Below are 21,827 nucleotides of genomic sequence, written 5' to 3'. Positions count from 1 at the left end.
CAGAGAAGATGGGTAAGATCTGGCTAATTCCACCGGAAGAAAGAAAACCCCTGCAATTCTTAGCTTGATAAATATTAGCAAGTTCTAAACTTTCACAGAAAGATTGTAGGCTTTTTTCCCCAACGAAGGTTATAGCTCATTTCCACTTTCCCTCCTCATTTACAAATGAGTAAATAAAGCTACGATCAGAGGTGTGCTAATTAGGTAGACATACGCGGGTCCCAACCACGCTCAGGAGGGCTTGAGGACAGCTCTCTGCTGCAGACTGTGGACCCTCCCGAGGAGGGGGTCTCCAAAGACTAAGGCTTCTCACATCGCATCTCTTCCTCAGGGCCCACCGAGGGCAAGGGGACTCAAGCTTCTCTTCTGGAATATCCACGCACGTTAGTTTGGAAGAGGGAAAAGACTGACCTACACGGACAAGCATGAAGGGCGGTGGTCAGCTGACAGAGCGTTCAAGTCCCAAAGAGAGCGCATCATCAAGTCATGAAGGCCACAGATCTGTAACACTGATCTCTTCACATCACTGCTCTGCAGTCAACAAATGAGAGTTTGCAGATGTTTGGGGAGTTTGGTGGCCATTTCTCCTGACCACAAGGAAAAGGCTACAGCCTTCAGGCAGGAGGCCTTTGCCCAAAGGTCACCCAGCCCCACTCTTGGCCCACCACCGCGTGGTGCACGGAAGCGTCACCAGCGGAAATTACCCAGACAGACAGCTGTCTTCAAGGTTCGACATACAATCTTCCACGAGCAAACGGCGTTTTTACTACATGTCGCCCCCTGAGGTGGTTAAAGACCTCATCTCAGCAAAGTTTGAAATATGCAGTCGCCTCTCTCTAGAAACAGTGACCACGCCTCAGTCAAATGCATTCTTTCAAAAAACAGTGTCCCTGCAGAGGTTCTTCTTCCATAACACAGAATGCCTGGGTACTCAGAGCTCTCCTCTTGCGAAGGATGGCAAAGGGCCTAGGAATGGACCAGGAGACAGGAGCTGCAGCGTGATGATCAGTCCAGGTAGACCGAGGCTCCAAGGAAGGAACCCTGGGTCTTTCTGGCACTGATGCAACCTACGCATTTATCTGGATCCAAAGTACCTTCACAGGGTACAGTGATTGGCACGCAGGGCAAACCGTCATTTTCACATGTAAGTTGGTTTTTCCAGATTTGACCTGACGAAGCAAAGTATCGTCAGTGTGTTCTATATTCCCTTGGAAAAAGGCAGCTCAACTCCTTGAAGGAGAAGCTCTGCTGAGGCAGCTGAAGGCTCAACCCCACCCCTGCTCCCCACCAGCCACGGGACCACCAACTGCCTGTCACCGGCACGATTCTGGGGCTGCTTGCTCGCTCGTACCTAACAGAGCCAAAGAGTCCAAGACCCAACACAGGAGAAAGGATCCAGCGTTTCTTAACCCTGACCACACTCTAAAATCTCCCAAGGTGCCTTAGGAAAACCCTGGAAATTCTGATTTAATTGTTTTGGAGTGGATCTGCACATTAGCATGTTTTAGAATCCTGGTTAATTCAGTGTCCTAAGAATTCCAGCAGGACCCATTTGAAGAGCTAGTGCTTTCCCAACCTGAAGGAACATTTTGATGGGACAAGATATTAATAAATGCCAGCAGAGCCAAAACTCTGCTGACCACCTGTGACCCCAGGTAGGTTGCTCTTCGGTGGTCAAACCCAAACTCTCGCTTTCGTCTATGACCTTGGATAACTGGTTTCTGTTGGTTCACTGCTTTTGAGACCAAAAGTGCTCTCAAGAAAACTCTTACACGGAACAGGTGCTCCACAGGTGAGCACTTCTCCAGGTTTTGCGCGAGCAGCACGGTTGCGAATATCAAACCTGTCGAGCGCACCCGAAGGCATGGAAACACGCAGAATCACACCAAGGCAATCGTCAAAACCCGCAGCGACCACAACAGTGCAGGAGGACAGCAGTGACCGAGAGGCTGCCCCCCTTCCCCAGGCCCGGCTCCTGGTTTGTTCCCAACGCAGCTCGGGAAGGATCCCACCTGAGTGCCGTTTCTCAGTGGGTTCCCGCCTGCCCTCCACGGCATCACACAGCTCAGGAAGGATTCCACCGAGCACTGTTTCTCAGCGGGCTCCCACCTGCCCTCCACGGCATCACGCAGCTCAGGCTTCCGCCAGGTCACGCCACAGCCTGAGTGACCCTCCGCAGCCAAAAGCTGGTTTCCACGTTTATCAACAAGACAGCCAGAGACTATGAAAGGCACCATCCTAAATAGTGCGGGGTGAAGCAACCTGTATGTATTTGACTTTGATCAATATTCACAGTTGTGCAAATCAACTTATTTGTTGATTTGCAGAAAATCAACCCCCAGAAAAATTTAGAGGCATATACAGTTCATCGGATTTTCACAAAATGGAACCTTCACTCTCAGACCCAGCAACCAAAACAACTGACAGCCAGAAGGCCCTGGGGTCCCGCCTGCCAGTCGTGAGCCTTAAACGGGACCATTATGACGACTTCTAGGCTTTTCAGGTGGCTCAGGTTAAAGAACCCCCCTGCCAAGGCAGAAGACGCAAGAGTTCGAAGCAAAGTTCAGTCCCTGGATGGGGAAGATCCCCTGGGGAAGGAAATGACAACCCACTCCAAGACTCTTGCCCGAAAATTCCCAGGGACGGAGAAGCGTGGTAGGCTACAGTCTATGGTGTCACAGAGAGTCGGACACGACTGAGCGACTGAGCACGCACGCATTAAGACTTCTATCACACCACCAATGAGTTTGACCGTCTCTGTACTCTACATAAATGCTACTGCTGCTAAGTCGCTTCAGTCATGTCCAACTCTGTGCAACCCCATAGACGGCAGCCCACCAGGCTCCCAGGTCCCTGGGATTCTCCAGGCAAGAACACTGGAGTGGGGTGCCATTTCCTTGCATCCTTTTGCGTCTGGCCTCTTTCCTTCAACATTATCTCGAGGGGCGAGAGTGCGGTCACCGGCTCTTTCTGCCCTCCCTGTCTGTCTCTTTCTTCCATAGTTTTCCATTGTGCGATATGCTTATTTCACAGGACAAGCATTTGGGTTGGTTCCAGTTTGTGGCTGTTACGGCTAATGCTGCTACAAACATTCTTATACATACATGTCTTTTGATACCCAAATGGACTAATTATCTGTTGGGCATACACCTAGTAAGAAAGACAGGGTGGTATGAACAAAAGAATAGGCAAACAGACCAATCTAACAAAACAGAACAAACCCACACATATAAAGTCTTTTGATATATGACAACAGGCTGATGCAAAGCAATGGGGGAAAATGGTATTTTCAAATAAATGGTGCTGGATAAATTAACTGCATGCTTATATGGAAAGAAAACTCTTGACCCCCACCTCATACCATAAAAAAAATAAATTCCAGATAGACTGGAGATCTAAATTTGAAAAATAAATTTTCTAGAAGTTAAATAGATGAATATCTTCATGGTCTTAAATATCTTAAATAGAACACACCAAAAAAATGACAACCACAAAGGAAAATGCTGATAAACTGGATTTCACTAAAATTAAGAACTATTATTCATTAAGAGGGGCTTCCGTGGTGGCTCAGGTGGTAAAGAATCTGCCCGCAATGTGGGAGACCCAGCTTCAATCCCTGGACAATACGATCCCTGGAGAAGGGCATGGCAACCCACTCCAGTATTCTTGCCTGGAGAATTCCATGGACAGAGGAGCCCAGGAGGCTACAGTCCATGGGACTGCAAAGGGTCAGACACTACTAAGCAACTGACATTCACTAAGAAGAATCTCTTAAGACAGTGAAAAGGAAAGTCACACACTAGAAGAAATGTTCAATATGCATATGACACAAAAGGCACAGCCAGGAAATGTAAAGAAGCCCTACCAATCAATTTTGTAAAATACAAAAACCCAATTTTTTAATATGTGCAGAAGACTTGAATAGACGTTTTACAAAGCAAAATATACTAATGGCCAATAAAACATAAAAAGTTGCTCAACATCATTCGTCATCAGGGAAATGCAACCTAAAGGCCGGTGAACAAAAATTAACGCAAAATGGATCAGAGACCTAAATGGAAGACCTGACCCTATAAAACTCTTAGAGGAAAACACAGGCAAAATACTCTTTGCATAAATCCTAGCGAGATCTTTTTTGATCCACCTCCTAGAGTGATGAAAAGTAAAACAAATATAAACAAATAGGATCTGATTAAACTTAAAAGATTTTGCATAGCAAGGAAAACCATAAACAATAAAAAGATAACCCTCAGAACGGGACAGTGTGCGCACATACAAAGCATCCCACAGGAACTAATCTCCAAAATATACAAACAGCTCATGCAGCTCAATACCAAAAAAACAAATAACCCAGTCAAAAAATGGGGGGAAGACCTATACAGACATTTCTCCAAAGGACACACAGATGGCCAACGAACACACAAAAAAATACTCAACGTGTCTCATTGTTAGAGAAAGGAATGCAATCACAACTGTAAGGAGGGGTCGCCTCACAACAGTCAGAATGGCCATTATCCAAAAATCTACAAACATCCATGCTAGGATGGTGTGAGAAAAAGGAAGCCTCCTACGCTACTGGGGAGAATGTACACTGGTGCAGCCTCTATGGAGAGCAGGATGGAGGCTCCTCAAAAAAAAATTAAAACTAGAACCACCACATGACCCAGCAGCCCCACTCCTGGGCATACACCCAGAGAAAACCGTCATTCCAAAAGGCACATGCACCCCACCGATCACTGCAGCACTGTTTACAGCAGCCAGGGCCTGGAAGCAGCCTAAACGTCCACCAACAGAGGAATGGACGGAGAAGATTCGCCACACACTTGCAGTGGAACATTCCTCAGCCACGCAAAGGAACGAAACAGCGCCATGTGTGCAGATGTGGAGAGACCTGGAGGCCGTCATACAGTAACAGAGAGAAAAGCAAGCGCCGTATAAAATCGCTTGTACGTGGAATCTAGAAAAATGGTACAGGTGATCTTATTCATGAAGCAGAAACAGAGACACAGAGGTAGAGAACAAACTCATGGATGCCAAGGAGGGACATGAGGGTGGGATGAATTGGGAGATTGGAACTGACATATACACAGCACTATGAATACGACAGACAACCACTGAGGACCCACTGCACAGCACGGGCTCTCTGCCCAGTGCTCTGCAGTGACCCAGATGGGAAGGAAGTCTACGAACAAGAGGGGATGCATGTATGATACACACAGAACTGACTGACACAGCTAGAGCAGCTACACTCCTACAAAAATTAAAATAAAGATTAATAACTAAAACTATCAAACCCTTCAGAAAAAAGAAAGAGTACCAGACTACAATATCCCTTTGAGGAATAGCTTCTAAAATAAAGTGTATTTATTTAAAAGATAATAAAGGCCATTGTGAGATACCATTACATAACCATCACAGGTACAATTTAAAAACAACAAAACCACTGACAATGCCAAGAACTAGGAGGCGTTTGGAGCAATTAGAACTCACATAACCCGATAGGTGTGTCAATTGGTTTTGTCAGGAAAACCACATGATAATATTTATTGAAGCAGAATATACACATATTCTATGACATAGCAATTCAACTTCCGATACCATTTTAAAGTACAGAAAATACATTTATGGGAATATACATAAGCCAGAGAAAGCCTTGAAAGAACCTGTAAATCTCTTTGAACAAACCACCAAAAACTCCAAAGACAAACACATCCTTTAAACCCCTCTTATATCAGGAATTCTATCAGCTCCAATATGAAAACCTCCAAATAATTCTATTCATATTTAATAGAATCTATTAGCATGGATTAATAGAAATAAAAGCCTAAGCAACTCACTGTACTTCCTCCAAGAACAAACATTAAACCATTTTAACTATTAGAAAAATTACATGTACTTATGCCCACAGGATATCAGAGCTTAGAAGGAAGATAAAAAATCACAAGTAGCAGGGAACCATATGGAGAGAGTCACAGAGCTTGTGATTCTAATGGTAGCTGCAAAGGAGGTCACTTATCCCTCTGTGGCCACACTAATTGGTCAAAAGCAACAGAAGCCTCGTCAGCAACCTCCATAAAAGCAGGCTGCCCCAGCCTGGGCACTCTCAGTTTAGAGCGCAGACACCTGCTACCCATCAGTCTCTGACGAGACAGCACGCGAGCCGGCCAGCACTACGCGGTTCGGCTTGCTCTTCATCCTTCCTATTTATAAACAGAGACTTCAGAGTATATGCACGCGCGAGTGCAGCATGTGTACACACACAGCTATCTATAGCAAAAAAACAAATTCTCAAAGATAGCTGTTTGGAAGACCATATCTTGTGCTATTAATACTCACATACTGCAGTATTACATAACACATTTTTTTCCAATTCTGTTATGCTAACATGCAAATAGATGAACTCAACCATAGCTAGAAGCTAAACGTACTGATCAGTATGGCCTTGTGTATCTCTAACTACAAAATAATTTTACATGATCTCTTTCCGCTCTAAAAATCCCATGAATCTACATTATTAACCACTTTTAAATCCAGCTGCTCAGTTTCCGGGGTGGTAATACCCGCTATTCCCAAATCCGTATATTCACTGTACTCCAAGAAGATGCCTGAATACTGAATTCACAGCAAGGAAGGTGCTGAAGGCATATTCTGTAATTTTATAATTACTTGACAATCCCAAAACAATAGTAGGGATAGATGTCACCAGAAAAAAACTCACCTAAAAACAAATAGTTACTATCATCTGCTTTACCTTCCAGGACCCTAAAAACCGTAAGTCAAATTTGTAAAAGAAAAAAAAAAAGGAAATGATCCCCTTCTATTAAGCTTTGAAATCCATCAAAGGAGAGCAGAGAGAACAAAGCTCTGGTCTGCAGATCAGACATAACCCTGGGGCGTGGAGGGCTGGACAATGGCTACGGCCTCGTATTGGTTAGTCCACGCTGGCTTCATCTCAAGATTCAGCCACAAGAGGTCCAGCTCTTTTAATTAAAAATCAGCCGTATATTCTAGGACTGGTAGAAATGACTGACTGAGGAACCCGAACAGCTTGGACAAACAGGAAAACAAGGGAAAAGTCAAGTCTACATTACAGAAGAGGAAGGGGAAAGAGGGTGAAAAAGCAGGCAGAGCGTGTGCCTCCAAGTCCATCGCGTGGTCTGGGCGTCGGCTCAGCCCCGCGGGCTCGTCATCTTGCCTGGAAATCCTCACAACTTGAGGAACAGGCTTCCTTGTGCGTAAAAAGGGACCAACAACCGCTCCCCGCATGATAAGGGGCGACTTGGGCGAGACGAGTGAGGGTCCTGGCGCCTCATCCTCACCAGTCCTGGAGTTGCAGTGAAAGGTCGCATGGCAGGTAGACATGCAATGAAAAGGCAGCACGCTCACGCCACGTTAGCCGCACGCGACGCGCTCACGCCACGTTAGCCGCACGCGACGCGCTCACGCCACGTTAGCCGCACGCGACGCGCTCACGCCACGTTAGCCGCACGCGACGCGCTCACGCCACGTTAGCCGCACGCGACGCGCTCACGCCACGTTAGCCGCACGCGACGCGCTCACGCCACGTTAGCCGCACGCGACGCGCTCACGTCACGTTAGCCGCACGCGACGCGCTCACGTCACGTTAGCCGCACGCGACGCGCTCACGTCACGTTAGCAGCACGTGACACAATACGCTGAGGGAGTCACGGTTCTGCCCGTGCAATGCTGCCTGTCAGTATGCTGTATTCTTTCTGCATTTTCTTCTTTATTAATGCTTTACAGCAAGCACTTCCAATGAATATCTTTGAACAACCCAATTAACAATGGTGATGAAAGTTTAAGTAATTTAGTTCTTCAACCAAAACCAAAAATATCAACGAAAGCAAATACCAAAAACTGTATTTAAATGCCTTAACAAACGGTAAAGCTCTCCTGCCACGCTTTTTAAACTCCGTGAGCAGAACATAAGTCCAAAGAAAATTTCAAAGATCTTATTTCGGGGCCACAAAAGTAACAGATTGTTTATATTAACATCTTGCAGAACAGTTCTGGAACCAACCAAATTCCTGGATCCAACTTAAATGAAGGTACTTCCATTCCATTCGCTTGTTTCCAAAATTATATATATGAAATAAATTTCTTCTTTGAAATACACAGCCCACGGAGTTTTATATTCCAATCGAAACCAGGTGGAGCTACATCTAAACAACATCTTCATCAAACTCCCAAGGTAAGTTACGTCATTTGTGCCCACTTATTCACCCATGCACACGTTTGCTGAAGAATATATACTTAAATACGTGTTTTCCACAAGACATTAAACTAAGTGTCTTCATTAGCTCAAAGTGAATACGGTTAGGTGACCCATACATAAAGCATCAGCATACAGGCAGAGGGAAGATGGGAGGCAGAGACGGAAACAGTCCATCTAGAGTGATGGGTAGCTGAGCCAAGCCCTAGGGAAGAATTAGAGCTGAGAAGGGAGAGGCCAGGGCAGGCTAGGTTCAGGCACAGAGCGCTGTTTCCTGGGGCTTTAACACGGGCTGTTGCAAAGGGCTCCTGAGAGGCAGAGAAGGAGGGCGGCCACGTTATTTATCATCCAAGCTGGGACCCCTTTGAGAGCGGAAGGAGGCACTCTTAACAATTTCGTCAGGACAAAAGGTGTAAAATCCACACTGTCCTGGGCAAACCAAGACACGTGGGTGCTTGTCTGGATAAAACTAATGTCCAGCACGCTCTGATGTTTGAAGTGGAGCTATTTAGGTATGTGCTCCATTATAATGATGTATCAAGATTTCCAAAGGGACCGAAACAGAAGTCACTCGTGAAGCATCTTGAGGATAAGTCTGCGAAGTTTATTGGGGTACATTCTTTCTATCTCAACATATAAAGCTTTCAAAATGCAGATGGCAGTGTTGGTGATCTCCATTTCAAAGGAAGCCAAATGAGTTTGCGCATCTCAGGATCAACTCTAAGCAAGAGAAACTTACAATCAGAAAAACAAACATATGGGGGGACTGCTTATTGAGTGTTTATTACTGGCCACATGCTTCTCTGAATATTTCACGTACATCAACTTATTTAATCTCCATGACAACAGTTCGGGGGGAATTTCTTTATCTCTATTTTAGAGATAGATTAAGTAGACACACAGACTTAAATATCTTGCCCAAGGCCAACAGGAAGGAAGAGAGGGAGCCAGAATCTGATCTAAGCACCAAACTTCACACCCTCTAGTTTCCCGCCAGTATTCTGCCCCCCAAATAATCTGGACATTCAGTGTGCGTCCTGAGGACAGATCAAGACCCTCGGGATACAGGCATACCTTGGAGATATTTTGAGTTTGTTCCAGACCACCTCAATAAAGTGAATATCACAATAAAGAGAGTTACAGGAATCTTTTGGTTCCCAGTGCATACAGAAGCTATGTTTATGCTATACTATAGACTATTAAGTGGGCAAAAGCATTGTGTACATACGTTCATTTTAAAATACGTTATCGGTATAAAAACAAAAGCTTACCCATCATCTGAGCCCTCAGTGAGCTGTAGCCTTCTTGCTGGTGGAGGGTCTTGCCTCAGCGTCGACGGCCAAAGGCTGGGGTGCCGTGGCAATGTCTTAAAATAAGGCACAATGCAGTTTGCCACATCAATTGGCTCTCCCTTTCATGAACAATTTCTCAGTAGCATACAGTGCTGTTGGATAATATTTTACCCACACAGAACTTCTTTCAAAATTGCATTCACTCTTCTCAAACTCTGTTGCTGCTTTATCAACTAAGTTTATGTGATACTCTAAGTCCTTTGTCATTTCAACAACCTTCACAGCATCTTCACTGGGACTAGATTCCATTTTAAGAAACTACTTTCTCTGCTCATCCATAAGAAGCAGCTCCACATCCATTCAAGTTTGATCATGAGATTTCAGCAATTCAGACTCCATTTCTAATTCCAGTTCTCTTGCTGTTTCTACCACATCTGCAATTCCTTTCTCCACTAAAGTCTTGAACCCTGCAAAGTCTTCCCTGAGGGTTCCAATCAACTTCCTCCAAACTCCTGCTAATGTTGGTATTTGAACCCATGAATCCCATAAATCATGAGTGTCCTTCATGACATCTAGAATGGTGAATCTTTTCCAGAAGGTTTTCTGTTGACTTTGCCCAGATCCATCAAGAGGGATCACTCTGTATGGCAGCGATAGCCTTATAGGAAATGCATTTCGTAAATAATAAGGCTTGAGGGCTGAAGTTACTCCTCAGTCTATGGGCTGCAGGATGGATGTTGTGTTGACAAGTGTGGAACATGAATCTGACTGTACATCTCCCCCAGAGCTCTTGGGTAACCAGATGCATTGTCAGTAAACAGTCATGTTTAGAAAGGAATCTTTTCTTCTGAGCAGTAGGTCTCAACAGTGGACGTAAAATATTCAGTAAACCGTGTTAGAAGCAGACGTACTGTCATCCAAGCTTTGTTATTCCATTTACAGGCAGTAGATTTAGCATCATCCTTAAGGGCCCCAGGACTTCAGGAATGGTAAATGAGCACTGGCTTCAACATAAGAGTCACCAGCGGCATTAGCCCTTAATAAGAGTCAGCCTGTCCTTTGAAACTCTGAAGCCAGGCAATGACTTCTCTCTAGCGATGACAGTCCCAGAGGACATCTTCTAATACAAAGCTGTTTCATCCACACTGAACATCTGTGGCTTAGTGTATCCACCTGCTTGAATTACCTGAGCTGGATCTTTGGGAGAACTTGCTGCTGCTCCTTATACTCTGAGGCCACAGAGACGGCGTCTTTCCCTAAACCTCAGGGCTTCAACCTTTTCTCCGGCAGCTTCCTCACCTCTCTTGGCCTTCCCAGAACTGAAGAGCGTTAGGATCCTTCTCTGGATGTGGCTCTGCATTAAGGGGATGTGGTGGCTGGTTGGATTTTCTATCTGGACCACTCAGACCTTCTCCACACCAGCAAGAAGGCTGTTTCGCTTTATCCTTCGCGTGTTCACCAAGGCAGCCCTTCTAGTTTCCTTCAAGAACTTTTCCTTTGCATTCATTCACAACTTGAGTGCACCGGGCTTACCTGTTGGCCTGTCTGGGCTTTTTGATATGCCTTTCTCACTAAGCTGAATCATTTCTAGCTTTTGATTTAGGGTGCGAGATGTGTGACTCTTCCTTTCAGTTGAACCCTTAGCGGACACTGCAGGCCTACTAACCAGCCTAACGTCAGTCTTACTGTCTCAGGGAAGAGAGAAGCCCAAGGGGAGGGAGAGAGAAGAGTCAGGACACACACACACACACACACACACACACACACACAGTCCACACACAGAACACACACACAACACGGGTTAGGTTCACCGTCTAATGTGGGCGCAGAGTGCGACGCCCCAAAACAATTACAACGGCAACATCAAAAACCACTGCTCACCGATCACCACGGCAAAAATAATAATACTGAATTTTTTAAACTACTGTGAGAATTACCAAAATGGGACACAGAGACACAAAATGAGCAAATGCGGTTGGAAAAACGGCGCTGAAAGACTTGCTGGACACAGGGTTGCCAGAAACCTTCAAACTGTAAGAAGTGCCCTGCCCGTGACGCGCCATCAAGCGAAGCACAGCAAAAGCTGGTCTGCCTGTCCAGCCCGGCTGAGACTCCCACCTAGAACAGGTCTGGCCTAAGTCCCTGCCACGGGACCCCGCACCAGAGGCCGGCAAGGCGTCCCAGCCGCCCTGCTCTGCCCCTTGAGACAGGTGGGTGCCCAGCGTCCGGCCAGCAGACTGGCCCGCTCGCACAACTGTCGTCGGAGCTCAGTGCAAGTCACTCCATGCTCTGAGTCCCCTTAAGGGATGGAATTATTCTGACACAAGGGAAATAGGTCCTACTGACACCCCTCTGGGGGTTCTGACTTGGAGTCAGTACACACACCCGTGTCAGGCACCACACCCTCGATTCACCGTTATCATCAACAGGAAGATGCTCGCCAGGCCGTGTGCACAGTTTAGATCCTGAGGCTGACGGGTAAAAATATCTGAATGCGCCCTGTACACCAGCATCCATTCATTTGAAATAAAAAGAAAATAGCTAAACTCATCCGGAGGTCTGGTAGGCAAGCAAATAATAACAGCCAAAAGTTAGCATTAGTAAGGAACACAGCATCTCTTCTTGGATACAAAGGTGTAAGATAAGAGTCTGAAGGGAAAACGTGAATGTTCACACTCCACTTATACCTGCCTTTGGGCTACAGATAGCACTGCCCTATTTTGTCAAATCCTGAGGCATGGGGAACTTGAGCATTAAAAAAAGCAAAAGCAAAAGTGAAAAAGAACAGTCTCGTTTAGACCCCTTGCAGAGCACAGAGAACTATAAAAGGAACTGAACAGATTCTGGGAGAGAGCATTCTAAGAAACTCACTTGAGAGGCCAAAAGCAGCAATTAAAGAAAACCAGACAGTTTCCTGTCGGTTGTGTCTCCGGACCTGGCGAGAAGCACCAGGCGGCCAGCACAAGTGTTTGGAGGCGAGGCTGGGAGACAGGGCAGGCAGGCAGCAGAGGGGGCAAGCAATTGTGAGTGTCTGAAAAGGAACACCCCTTGACGCCTTCTGAAACTGAACTCTGAACCGCGCCGGAGGCTCTGAGTGGCTGAGCCCGGTGCGCCGCCTCCCAGCAGCCAGGGAGCCGGGCCAGGCTCACCAGACAGAGCCAAGGGGAGGCTCACTGATTGGCCATCAGGTGGTTCTGACCTAAACGACCCCGGCGGCCTGTCTACAGACAAACCCACCTTGTGACTCGGTTACTGTGGGCTGAATGTTCATGACACACCCGCAGGCTTGCTGGGTGGTGCTGTCTCCCCCAGCGGTCTCTCCCGCTCCTGGGAGCCCCCATTCAGACAAAAAAAAACCTCTAAAATCAAATGGAGATACTACTTTTTCAGATGAAATTCATTAAACAGAGTTATTGACTGCTGGCTTTCTGGGCAGAACGGAGAAATATAGCCCAGGTTTTGCCTGCAGAGAGTCTAGTTTATTTAAACCATAAGGTACATTTTAAATATTTTGTTTAAATATGCATAATAGATGTGAAAAGCCTTCCCACGCTGGGGGCTCGGCATCAAGCTGTGGGGAATCCATGTTCGTGGAAAGTTAGTGTAAGTTTCTCCTACACACCGTGACACTGTAATAGGGACAACCAGTGACACGAGGGGACTACGCTGCCTCCCTGGACAAGGCCAAACCTGTGGACCCAGTGAAACCGGAGGCTCTGGACTAGACAGCTGGATGGCTATGCTTGCTATCTGTCAACTTCTTCTGACAGCAGAAACTGACATTCTTTCCTCCCTTGCAGAATCCCCCACATTTAAAGAGGAGAAATCAAGTCTGGTGTTCCCAAACCAATACTACCTTAACTACATAAAACAGGTAACACCGCCAGCGTAACCTGCAGCCATGCCCACGGAGTCCAACAGTCAGCGCCAGCCCCGCGGGCAAGCAGCGACCCCCAATGCGGGTTTCCTCCAGACCCCATGGTGGGAGCAAGACCAGGCCACAGAATGTAGCTAAACACTCCTCATGTGTTTTGCCCATATGAATAGTGTTCCGTGGCTGCTATCATCACTTTTAAATACCTGAATAGTACAATGGCTACATTTCCAACTTATTTTTCCCAATACCCTAATCAGTACCCACTGTGATCTGAGGAGGGGGCAGAAGAAGGCTTACAAAAAGACTGGGAGAACCGTGTGAGGCGACAGAATTGCTCCAGATCTTGGTGGTGGCAGCCGCTACATGACTGTGTGTGATGGTCGAACTGCACAGAACTAGGCGGTAGCGAGAGTGAATTTTACTTTATGCAAATCAGTATGCTTTTTGACATGCCATCCAAAATATTTTATTAGTTTTGATTAAAGTAAACCACCCAAACTAATGGACATTTAAACTTCATTTATTTCAAAACTTAAAAAAAAAAAAAATCCAAGGCTTAAAATGCCAATTCATATTTTTAGATCAAACTCTAGAATTAAAGGATGGAGCTATTTGTTTAAAAAAAAAAAGAATGCCATCTGAACAATTAACCAAATTAACTGTTTCAAAATAAAGCGTGGATTGTAGTGAATGGTGTGATGAAATACGGAAAGAGAAAATGAAAGTGATGTTTTCGTTTACTAGACTACTTAAGATGACAAATATAATGACTTCTCCCCTAAAAATCTAGCAGTGGACCTTTGCAAAAAATCTAAAAAAGTGTAATATTATTTTCAATCAGCCAAGGAAAAGTAGAAAAGTCTGGTGATGAGTTCCATGATTTATTTTTCTTTACAAGGTACTTGAAAGGTCCTACCAGGCTGCTCACTCTGAATTTCCACCAACTCTTATCATAAGCAAGGAGCTCTCTTAGTAGGAATCTGTGCATCTATTTTGGCAGAAAATGTAGTTTTGTAACAATTTCTTTCTCAACACCATATTTACAAAACAGATGGAGTTCCAAAGAAATAATTTTAAATAAGGAATACCATTCTGGTCAGCCTTCAGCAGATTACTGCATATGTCCAGCACTCAGCAACAGTCCCCTCCTCTGCCCACTGTTTATCCCATTTCCGCTGTTATTCCTCTCTCTGACTTGGGGGTCCCCACCTAAGAGGAAGGTCAAGACTGCAAGGCACTAGATGGAAGCCAGGAAGCAGCATAGCCCAGAAATGCGACGAGCGCACCCAGCCGCACGCCTCTGCTCAGGAGTGAGCACCCAGACTCCGTGCCATTCCCTCAAGCCCCATCCTCGCCAGGCCCACTAAGGTATCACCGCCTCTCCACTCCATCACCTGCCTGCATCCATCCCACTGTTCAAGAGACCAAGGAGAGACCACCGCTGCTTCACACGGGCTCCTGCTAAGCTGCTTATTTTACCTGTTTAACAAAAGTGAAATGTAATTCCACCATTCATGTGACAAAAACATCTGGGCACTATCTGCTGCTTTATGAAATTTGATATTAAAGTAAAAGATCTCTTTAGTCTATTAGGCTGCTGTGTCTTTAGGAAAACGCCACGCTAAATTTCTAAAAGCTGGATCCTTCAAGACGCCAACTGAAAGGCAGTAGATACTGAGTAATTACCTGTTTAAATATAGCATACCCCTGCCCTCCAATCCAGGCTTGAGCAACTTTCAACACTACTTCCATAGTCTTAAAGGGTATTAAGAAAATGCACATTGAAAGTAGAGGCAAGAAAAAGGAGTCAATTGGGGAGACAGAGGACAATAAATAAGACAAGACTGGGAAATACCAACCAGCCATTTTAGATATTAAAAGAACTTAGAAAAAACATATACTTCCTTACCATTTCTCCATTCATTCAGGAAGCAATATACTGAACCCCTAACTTCCTCACAATGTATGTCTAGGGATACACCTGAGAACAAGGGAACAGCTGCCCTCAATAGAAACAAGAAAAATGATGAAAATACCTCGGTAAGTTTCAAAATTCCATTGATTTCTGAGTAATTAATCAGTTCCCCGTGTGCTTCTAGAATCTTCAAGGAAAAAATGATATCTACCAACAAGTTCTCAATTCCACATATCAGAAATGTTGGCAAACCATCCTTCCTAATCTCCCATGAATGTAAAATAAAAACAGATGCTGCTATTATTAAATAAGTTACACTGTGAACCCCATTGCAGACACCAATAAAATGTGAATTTATTTCTTTTTTTTGAAGTGCAAACACAGGCCCTCCAAAAAATATTGAGGCAGAGGCATTAAGATGAGCTTGCACCTTCTCTGGAATTTCCACCTCAGACTTCATTAACACCACAAAGCAAAATCACCTCAAGTTATCTAGTAACCAATAAAAACAGATATGACACGTAACTCTGTCAATGGGATTGATTCCCACACATGGCTGAGAGCAACTCCCACGGCAACATAAGTAGCAGAGTAAAAGAAAATACAAGTCACTAAGAGCTAGGTAGGTGTGCAGCAATAACCTACTTTGCTTTCCTTAGTTCAACTCTAAACACCTTCCGCAGATGGTCCATGAACTTGACCTTTAAGCCCTTCAACCCTGCCCTTTCTCAGAGGTAAACTGGGCAAACAGATGACAAAGCGAAAAGCAGTTTCACAACTGCCTGTTACATGGAATTGCAAGGTGCTGTATTTCACCAGATAAGTACAGAAGCTGATAGCACCATCGGACACTTACACGCTCCTCAGAAGGTTCCTGTAGGTCCAGCTAAGTTTCAAACACGCCGAGTGCCAATCCTCTTCACGGGGGCCCGTCCTACCCTCCTTGCCACAGGAAGGGTGGGTGCAGGCCCATCACAGTGCTTTGGTGCTCACTGTCCCCGTGACCTCTCGGTTTTCAGAAAGCAACGTTTTCATATTTGCTCCAAACTTGAGCAGAAAGAGTTGGTCCTGCCTAAAGGCTCTGATCTGATTAGTTCATGGATCATTTTTTTTTTTTCACTTCATGTCTCCAAAAACACGTTTACATTGCAGACCAGAACATAATGTTAGAATGAAACCACCACAAACTCAGGAGTTCTAGCATTACTCCTGGAGTTTAAGAGGCACCAAACGCTGACTTCCTTCTGCCAAATAACACCAGGCAAAAAGATACCAAAACAGCAAACCGCCCAAAAGAACTTCCACAGAACTGGAGGCCTGCCTGCTGCAGCAAGCAAAAGATTAAAACCCTGCAGGACTGTAATCTCCCAGAGCTTCTGACCCTAAGAAAGCTGAAAGGTGCCTGGACCTTCAGAAACCTACTCCATTTCTCTTGAGTTGACCAGGGATTTGTGCACCCTCTGAGTCTCACCGTTGGCAAGAGACAACTTACAGACCCATCGGAAAAAAACCCTACTGAAATTCGAATCTCTGTTCGCTTGCCTTCGATTCTTAAGAAAATGTTTTCACATGATCACCAACTGTCTTTAACATACAATGGAGACCGGGCAGGGGGTCTGTTCCACCAGCCAAGGCTACCGCGGGCAGAGGGTGCCTGCCGGACAGGTACCGGGCCATCGCTGCAGGCGAGCCCTGCAGAGGTGACAGCCCCGAGTCCCGGGGGGCTGAGCACAGCTCCCCTGCACCCCTCTCCATCCTCCCCAAACGCCATACGCACCGGTCCCCGCTCTGCCGCCCGCAGCGCCGCCGGTGCAGCCCCGGTTCCCGGGAGCTGGGGGCTCCCCCTCCAGCCTCCCAGTCCTACCGCCCGGGGAAGGACCCCCCCCCCCCGGGTGGCGGGGGGCGGGCGACGCGCGCCCCTCTCCCACCTACCTTGATGATGCTGCTCCGGCGGGGCAGGCCGCCTGGCTTGCTGTCCCGGGGGAGCGGGCAGGCGGCCGGGCTGGGGGCCGCGGCGAGCGCGGGACCGACCCGGGCTTCGCCCCCGGGCGCGCCGAGGCTGCAGTCTCCGTTGGAGACCCCGGCGCTGTCACAGCGCGCCCGCCCGGGCCCGGGCCGCCCGCCGCCGCCGCCCTCCCCGGCCCCGGCCCGCAGGGCGCCCTTGGCCGCCAGGACCGGGCCCGGGGAGGAGGGCAGGGCCCCGCCAGCGGCCCCCCGGCCGCGCTCCGCCATGGGCGCCCCGCGACCCGCCAGCACAAAGCCGCGTCCCCGCGTCCCCGCGTCCCCGCCGCCCGGGCCGCGCGGCCCCTCCTCCGCCGCTCCGCCCGCCGCCGCCTCGGCCGCTTCTTCCGCTTCTTCTTTTTTTTTTTTTTTTTAATTTCGATGTGCTGTCGGCTTCGGGCTCGCCTTGCGCGCGGTCAGAGCCGCGGCGGCGGGACTATCGGAAGGTTCCTGCAGGGGGAGAAGAGAGACGCGGTCAGGCGGCCCGGGGCCCGTGGACACGCCCGGCACACGCGCCGCGGGCAGCGCGCGGCCCGGGGCGACGGGGGAAGGGGCACTGTCCGGGGACGGGGCGCCCTCCCGGGGACGGGGCACTCTCCGGGGACTGGACACCATCCAGGGGACGGGGCCCCCACCGCGGGGGACACCGGGCACCCACCGCGCGGGATCCACCCGGAGGACGGGGCACCCTCCAGGGAACGGGGCACCCACCGCGGGGGACACCGGGCACCCACCGCGCGGGACCCACCGCGGGGGACGGGGCGCCCTCCCGGAGACGGGGCGCCCTCCAGGGGACGGGGCGCCCACCACGGGGGACACCGGGCACCCACCACGCGGGACCCACCGCGGGGAACCGGGCGCCCACCCCGGGGACGAGGCGCCCTCCCGGGGAGACGGGGCAACACGCCCGGCACACGCGCCGCCGCGGGCGCCAAAAACGCCGCGCGGCCCGGGGGGAAGGGGCGCCCCCCTCGGGTTCGGGGCAGCGGCGGGCGCCCCGACGCGCCCCGGCCACGCGGAGGCTCCTCCCGAGGCCCCCGCGGCCCCGGGCGGGCGGGGGGTCTCCCCCGATCCCAACCCCCCCGGAGGCTGGCGCGCGCCAGGCCCGCCGGGTACCCCCGGGGTCAGCGCAGGGCGGGCAGGGCGCCCGGGACCAGCCCGCCCCCACCTCCTCGGGGCTCCGCGCCGCCCCCTGCGGGCCGCGGGGACCCTCTCCTCCCCGGACGCACCGGGGCCGCCCAGCTCCTGCTCCAGGTCGCCGCCGTCGCGGCCGCTCCCGCCGGGCCGGCTCATCGGGCCGCGGGGACCTCGCTGCCCAGCAGACGGCGACGGTGGGCGGCTGAGGGTCGACGAAGGCCCCCGGCCCCTCCGGAGCTCTGGCAACCGCCCGTCAGCCGCCGGCGCCCCGAGGGGCCGCGAGCGGGCAGGCCACGGGCCGGCTCCGCCCTGCGCGCGGGATGAGGCCCCAGGGCCTTCTCCTCGGGGCCCCCCCGCGGGCCAGACCCGCTACACGTGCAGAAACCAGCTAGGTTCTCCTGAACTGGGCATCTGTGAGCGGGGTCAACCCGTGGCAAGGACGCTGGGGCCGGCGGAGGGAACAGCGAGAGGCGAGAAGCCGGGGACGCGGGCAGAGCCCGGCCCGGGCCCCCAGGGGTTCGTCACATCGTCCGCCCCCAGCGCCCTCCCTGAGCCGGCCGCCAGGGATGCCCGCTGGTCGGCAGCCCGCGCCCGGGGTCAGCCTCCGCCTTGGGAGAAGAACCCTACTTGGATCGCTAAGCAGGCCCCTCCGGTTCTTCCTTCCTCCTCCCTCCTCCAGTATTTCAGGTCGAGTCAGCAGCGTGAACACCCCGATGTTGTCTCTTTTTGTCGCGCCCCCCCCTCCCCCGGGCGCCAACATTCCCCCACACCCCTGCTGTCCACCCTTGGAGCCAAACACGGCCCACATCCCTAGCTCGGCGCCCCCCTCTCCACCCCAGACGCCCTGCCCGCATCTTCCAGCCCTCTCCCCAGCTTCTCCAGCGCGTGTGTTTCCTTTTCCGGGAATGCGCTTCCCGCAGGGCGCGAAGGAGAAACTGACCGTCGGCTGCGGGGTCAACTTAAAGACCTTGCTTTCATTAGCATGGTGTAGCCAACTGCCCAGGAGCCTCTGAGGAGGAAAGCAGCTTTCCACACACACACATCCCCCCTTCCCTGCCTCTGAAGCAACTTCAGATACCTGTTATTCCTGGGGGGTGTTTGGGTTCTGATCTTCTGGATTCCTGTTTTCGTAACCTATCAGACAGACTTTTATCCCTCTCTTGCAAATCTGGGCCTACGTGTGAACATCTAATGTCACATCAATGAACAACAGTGTTTGAATATTTTATTCAGTCCTATCCCTTTTCTTTCTTTCTGCCCTTTTTTCTAGTTTGGTTCCTTTTTTTTTTTCTGCCTTGTGATATGTTTGCAGGAAAATATATTCAAATCAGGTTCTGAAGCTGTCTTATCAAATGTGTAGTCATAATAGCCTGTGAGTATGCTGTGGGGAGGAAAGGAAGAATGCTAGGCCTTTATCCTTAAAGTTTTCTAATTTTGATATTTTGAGTAAACACCTGAAGATATTTACAACCTTTTCCTGCATTTATCAATCACCAGTAATATGCTATGAGAGGCATATCTTTGCAACTCATACCACGAGTTTCCTATGGTGAGGGGGGACATATAGACTGAAATCTACAGGGTGCTCTTTCTAAAACCTGATTCTCCTAATGCTTCCAAAATGAAGACCTATCCATCTCACTCTGGACTCCCAACAGGTCAAACCAGGGAGACGTCATTGAAATAGACTTGGCATTTAAATTAAAACGTTTCCCAAAGCATCTTGGCAGACCTGTACCGAATGATGCCAGAAGCCCAGGGCCTGTGCCAGGTTCTTTTCTATCCCCCAAGCGCCGTCTTCCGCGAGCCGCTGGTCACACGCCTGCAGGTGTCGGAGGCGTGCTCCTGCGTCGCACACATGGCCAGGCTGGAGGCACCATTCTTCCCGAGTGGTCATGGGAAGCGGCGTGTTCCCATCATACGCACAGTGCTCAGCCCCCAGCAGGCTTTTTTTAATAGCTAAACTCTGATTTTTTTTTCATCCCAAGCAGCACAGGAAGCAGTTGTTCCTCCTCCTTTCTGCTTGTTTCTCCACAGTTACTAAGTGATTACTTTCCACTTCTCCTATTCCATGAGCAGTGTTACTGAAAAAAAATTGTAAATATTTTGCCAAAATTCTCGCTGAGTGCTTTTATGGCATTGTAAAATTCATAGAAGTTCGAATTAGAAAAGGAGCCAAGATGTCATAGTCATCTCTCAGCAAATACTGTCTAATGGTCCCTTCCGATGACTTTTCAGAGTTGGGCAATAAGAGAGAGGCAAGACATCAGTAAAATGCTCATTCTGAATATGGTGCTTATGACAATTTGTTGTCTCTGTATACCAATGGTAAGATGCTGATGAATCGTTCATAATGTTTAAAGTAAATATAGACCTCTAAAAATCTCGTGGTTTGGGGTTGGTTTTTTTTGTCATGCCATCAATTCATCTAAGTTTTCTTCAGATTTCAGTCTGCTTGGGCTTCCAATCACTGTCGTCACTCTTGACGGCGCGATGTTCCATTTGTTTGTGTCTTAAATCCGACGCCGCACACATGGGCTCTGCAGGCTCCCTGGTCGTAAGAGCCTTCCTGCGGCCTCCCAGAATAACACTGAGGCTGGTGGCTGACTTCTTGCCATCACTGATGCCCTTGTAGGATATGAATTCGTCTCTAGTTTCCAGTTTGCAGCCTCTAACATTACGACTCTAAATTTTTCTGACTCACTGAACACTTGGCCTTCAGATTATTTTTCCCTCAATGTGTGATGATAATTTCCATTTCTCAAACCTCTATCCCATTTTATTTCTGTGTTTCTTTCAAGATGCAGTACAATTCTGAGCCTTCATATTTGACTGCTCCCCATATGTTTAATGTGAGACTTAACTACAGCAGAAAGTAGAAGACCAAAATGCTGTAAGGAAATACCAGATTAAATCAGTGTACTGGTCCACACTGGCTACCTATTTGCTTCCTAAATTAATCCTAGATGTTGCTTTGAATCTGTTATGGTCCTAAAGGTTGGGATTATGTGTATTTTATCATGCTCCTCAGCAAGAAATATGTAGCAACTGCCTTTCTTCCTCAGCACCCATGAGGCAAGTTAGACCTGCCAACAACTTTCATTTTCATATTCTTCCTCTCCTCTTACACTGACGATCCCTCACCCATTTTGCTTGGATCCACCCTACACATGTATATAGCTGCCAAGAAGTTAGGCACTCAGGGAATTACATCACGATTTCCAGCCTCTGAGGAGCCACTGCGTGAATTCATCAAGTGGTTTTCGGTGCCTGTTGAGTTAGGTGGCACTTTGAGGGAATCTATTAATTACCGGAGATTCAGTAAGATTATTTTCTTAGCAAAAGTAACAGTATGATTTGCTCTAAAAGTCA

The 21,827-nt window shown here is 48.7% G+C and overlaps 2 protein-coding genes across 2 annotated transcripts in view; one reads left to right on the top strand and one right to left on the bottom strand.

Moving 5' to 3' along the window:
• The window catches only part of PLCL2 (phospholipase C like 2), a 210,436-nt gene extending 192,669 nt beyond the window's left edge, over positions 1-17,767 (bottom strand). Inside the window, exon 1 of the mRNA XM_055570002.1 lies at positions 17,250-17,767. Coding sequence (XP_055425977.1) covers positions 17,250-17,549 — 300 coding nt within the window. The 5' untranslated portion in view covers positions 17,550-17,767. The remainder of the gene's footprint in view (positions 1-17,249) is intronic.
• On the top strand, positions 17,700-18,779 carry LOC129644559 (collagen alpha-1(I) chain-like). Its single transcript, XM_055570143.1, has one exon. The coding sequence runs from the start codon at positions 17,700-17,702 to the stop codon at positions 18,777-18,779; it is 1,080 nt and encodes a 359-aa protein (XP_055426118.1).
• Positions 18,780-21,827: the final 3,048 nt, after the last annotated feature.

Source organism: Bubalus kerabau, chromosome 2 (assembly GCF_029407905.1).
Source record: "Bubalus kerabau isolate K-KA32 ecotype Philippines breed swamp buffalo chromosome 2, PCC_UOA_SB_1v2, whole genome shotgun sequence".
Taxonomy (NCBI): domain Eukaryota; kingdom Metazoa; phylum Chordata; class Mammalia; order Artiodactyla; family Bovidae; genus Bubalus; species Bubalus kerabau.
Note: the sequence above shows the minus strand (reverse complement) of the source record. Positions and strands in the feature narration are given on the sequence as shown.

What these genes read in the sequence shown, in the direction of transcription:
- LOC129644559 (XM_055570143.1), top strand. Translation starts at nt 17,700, where the DNA reads ATGTGCTGTCGGCTTCGGGCTCGCCTTGCGCGCGGTCAGAGCCGCGGC.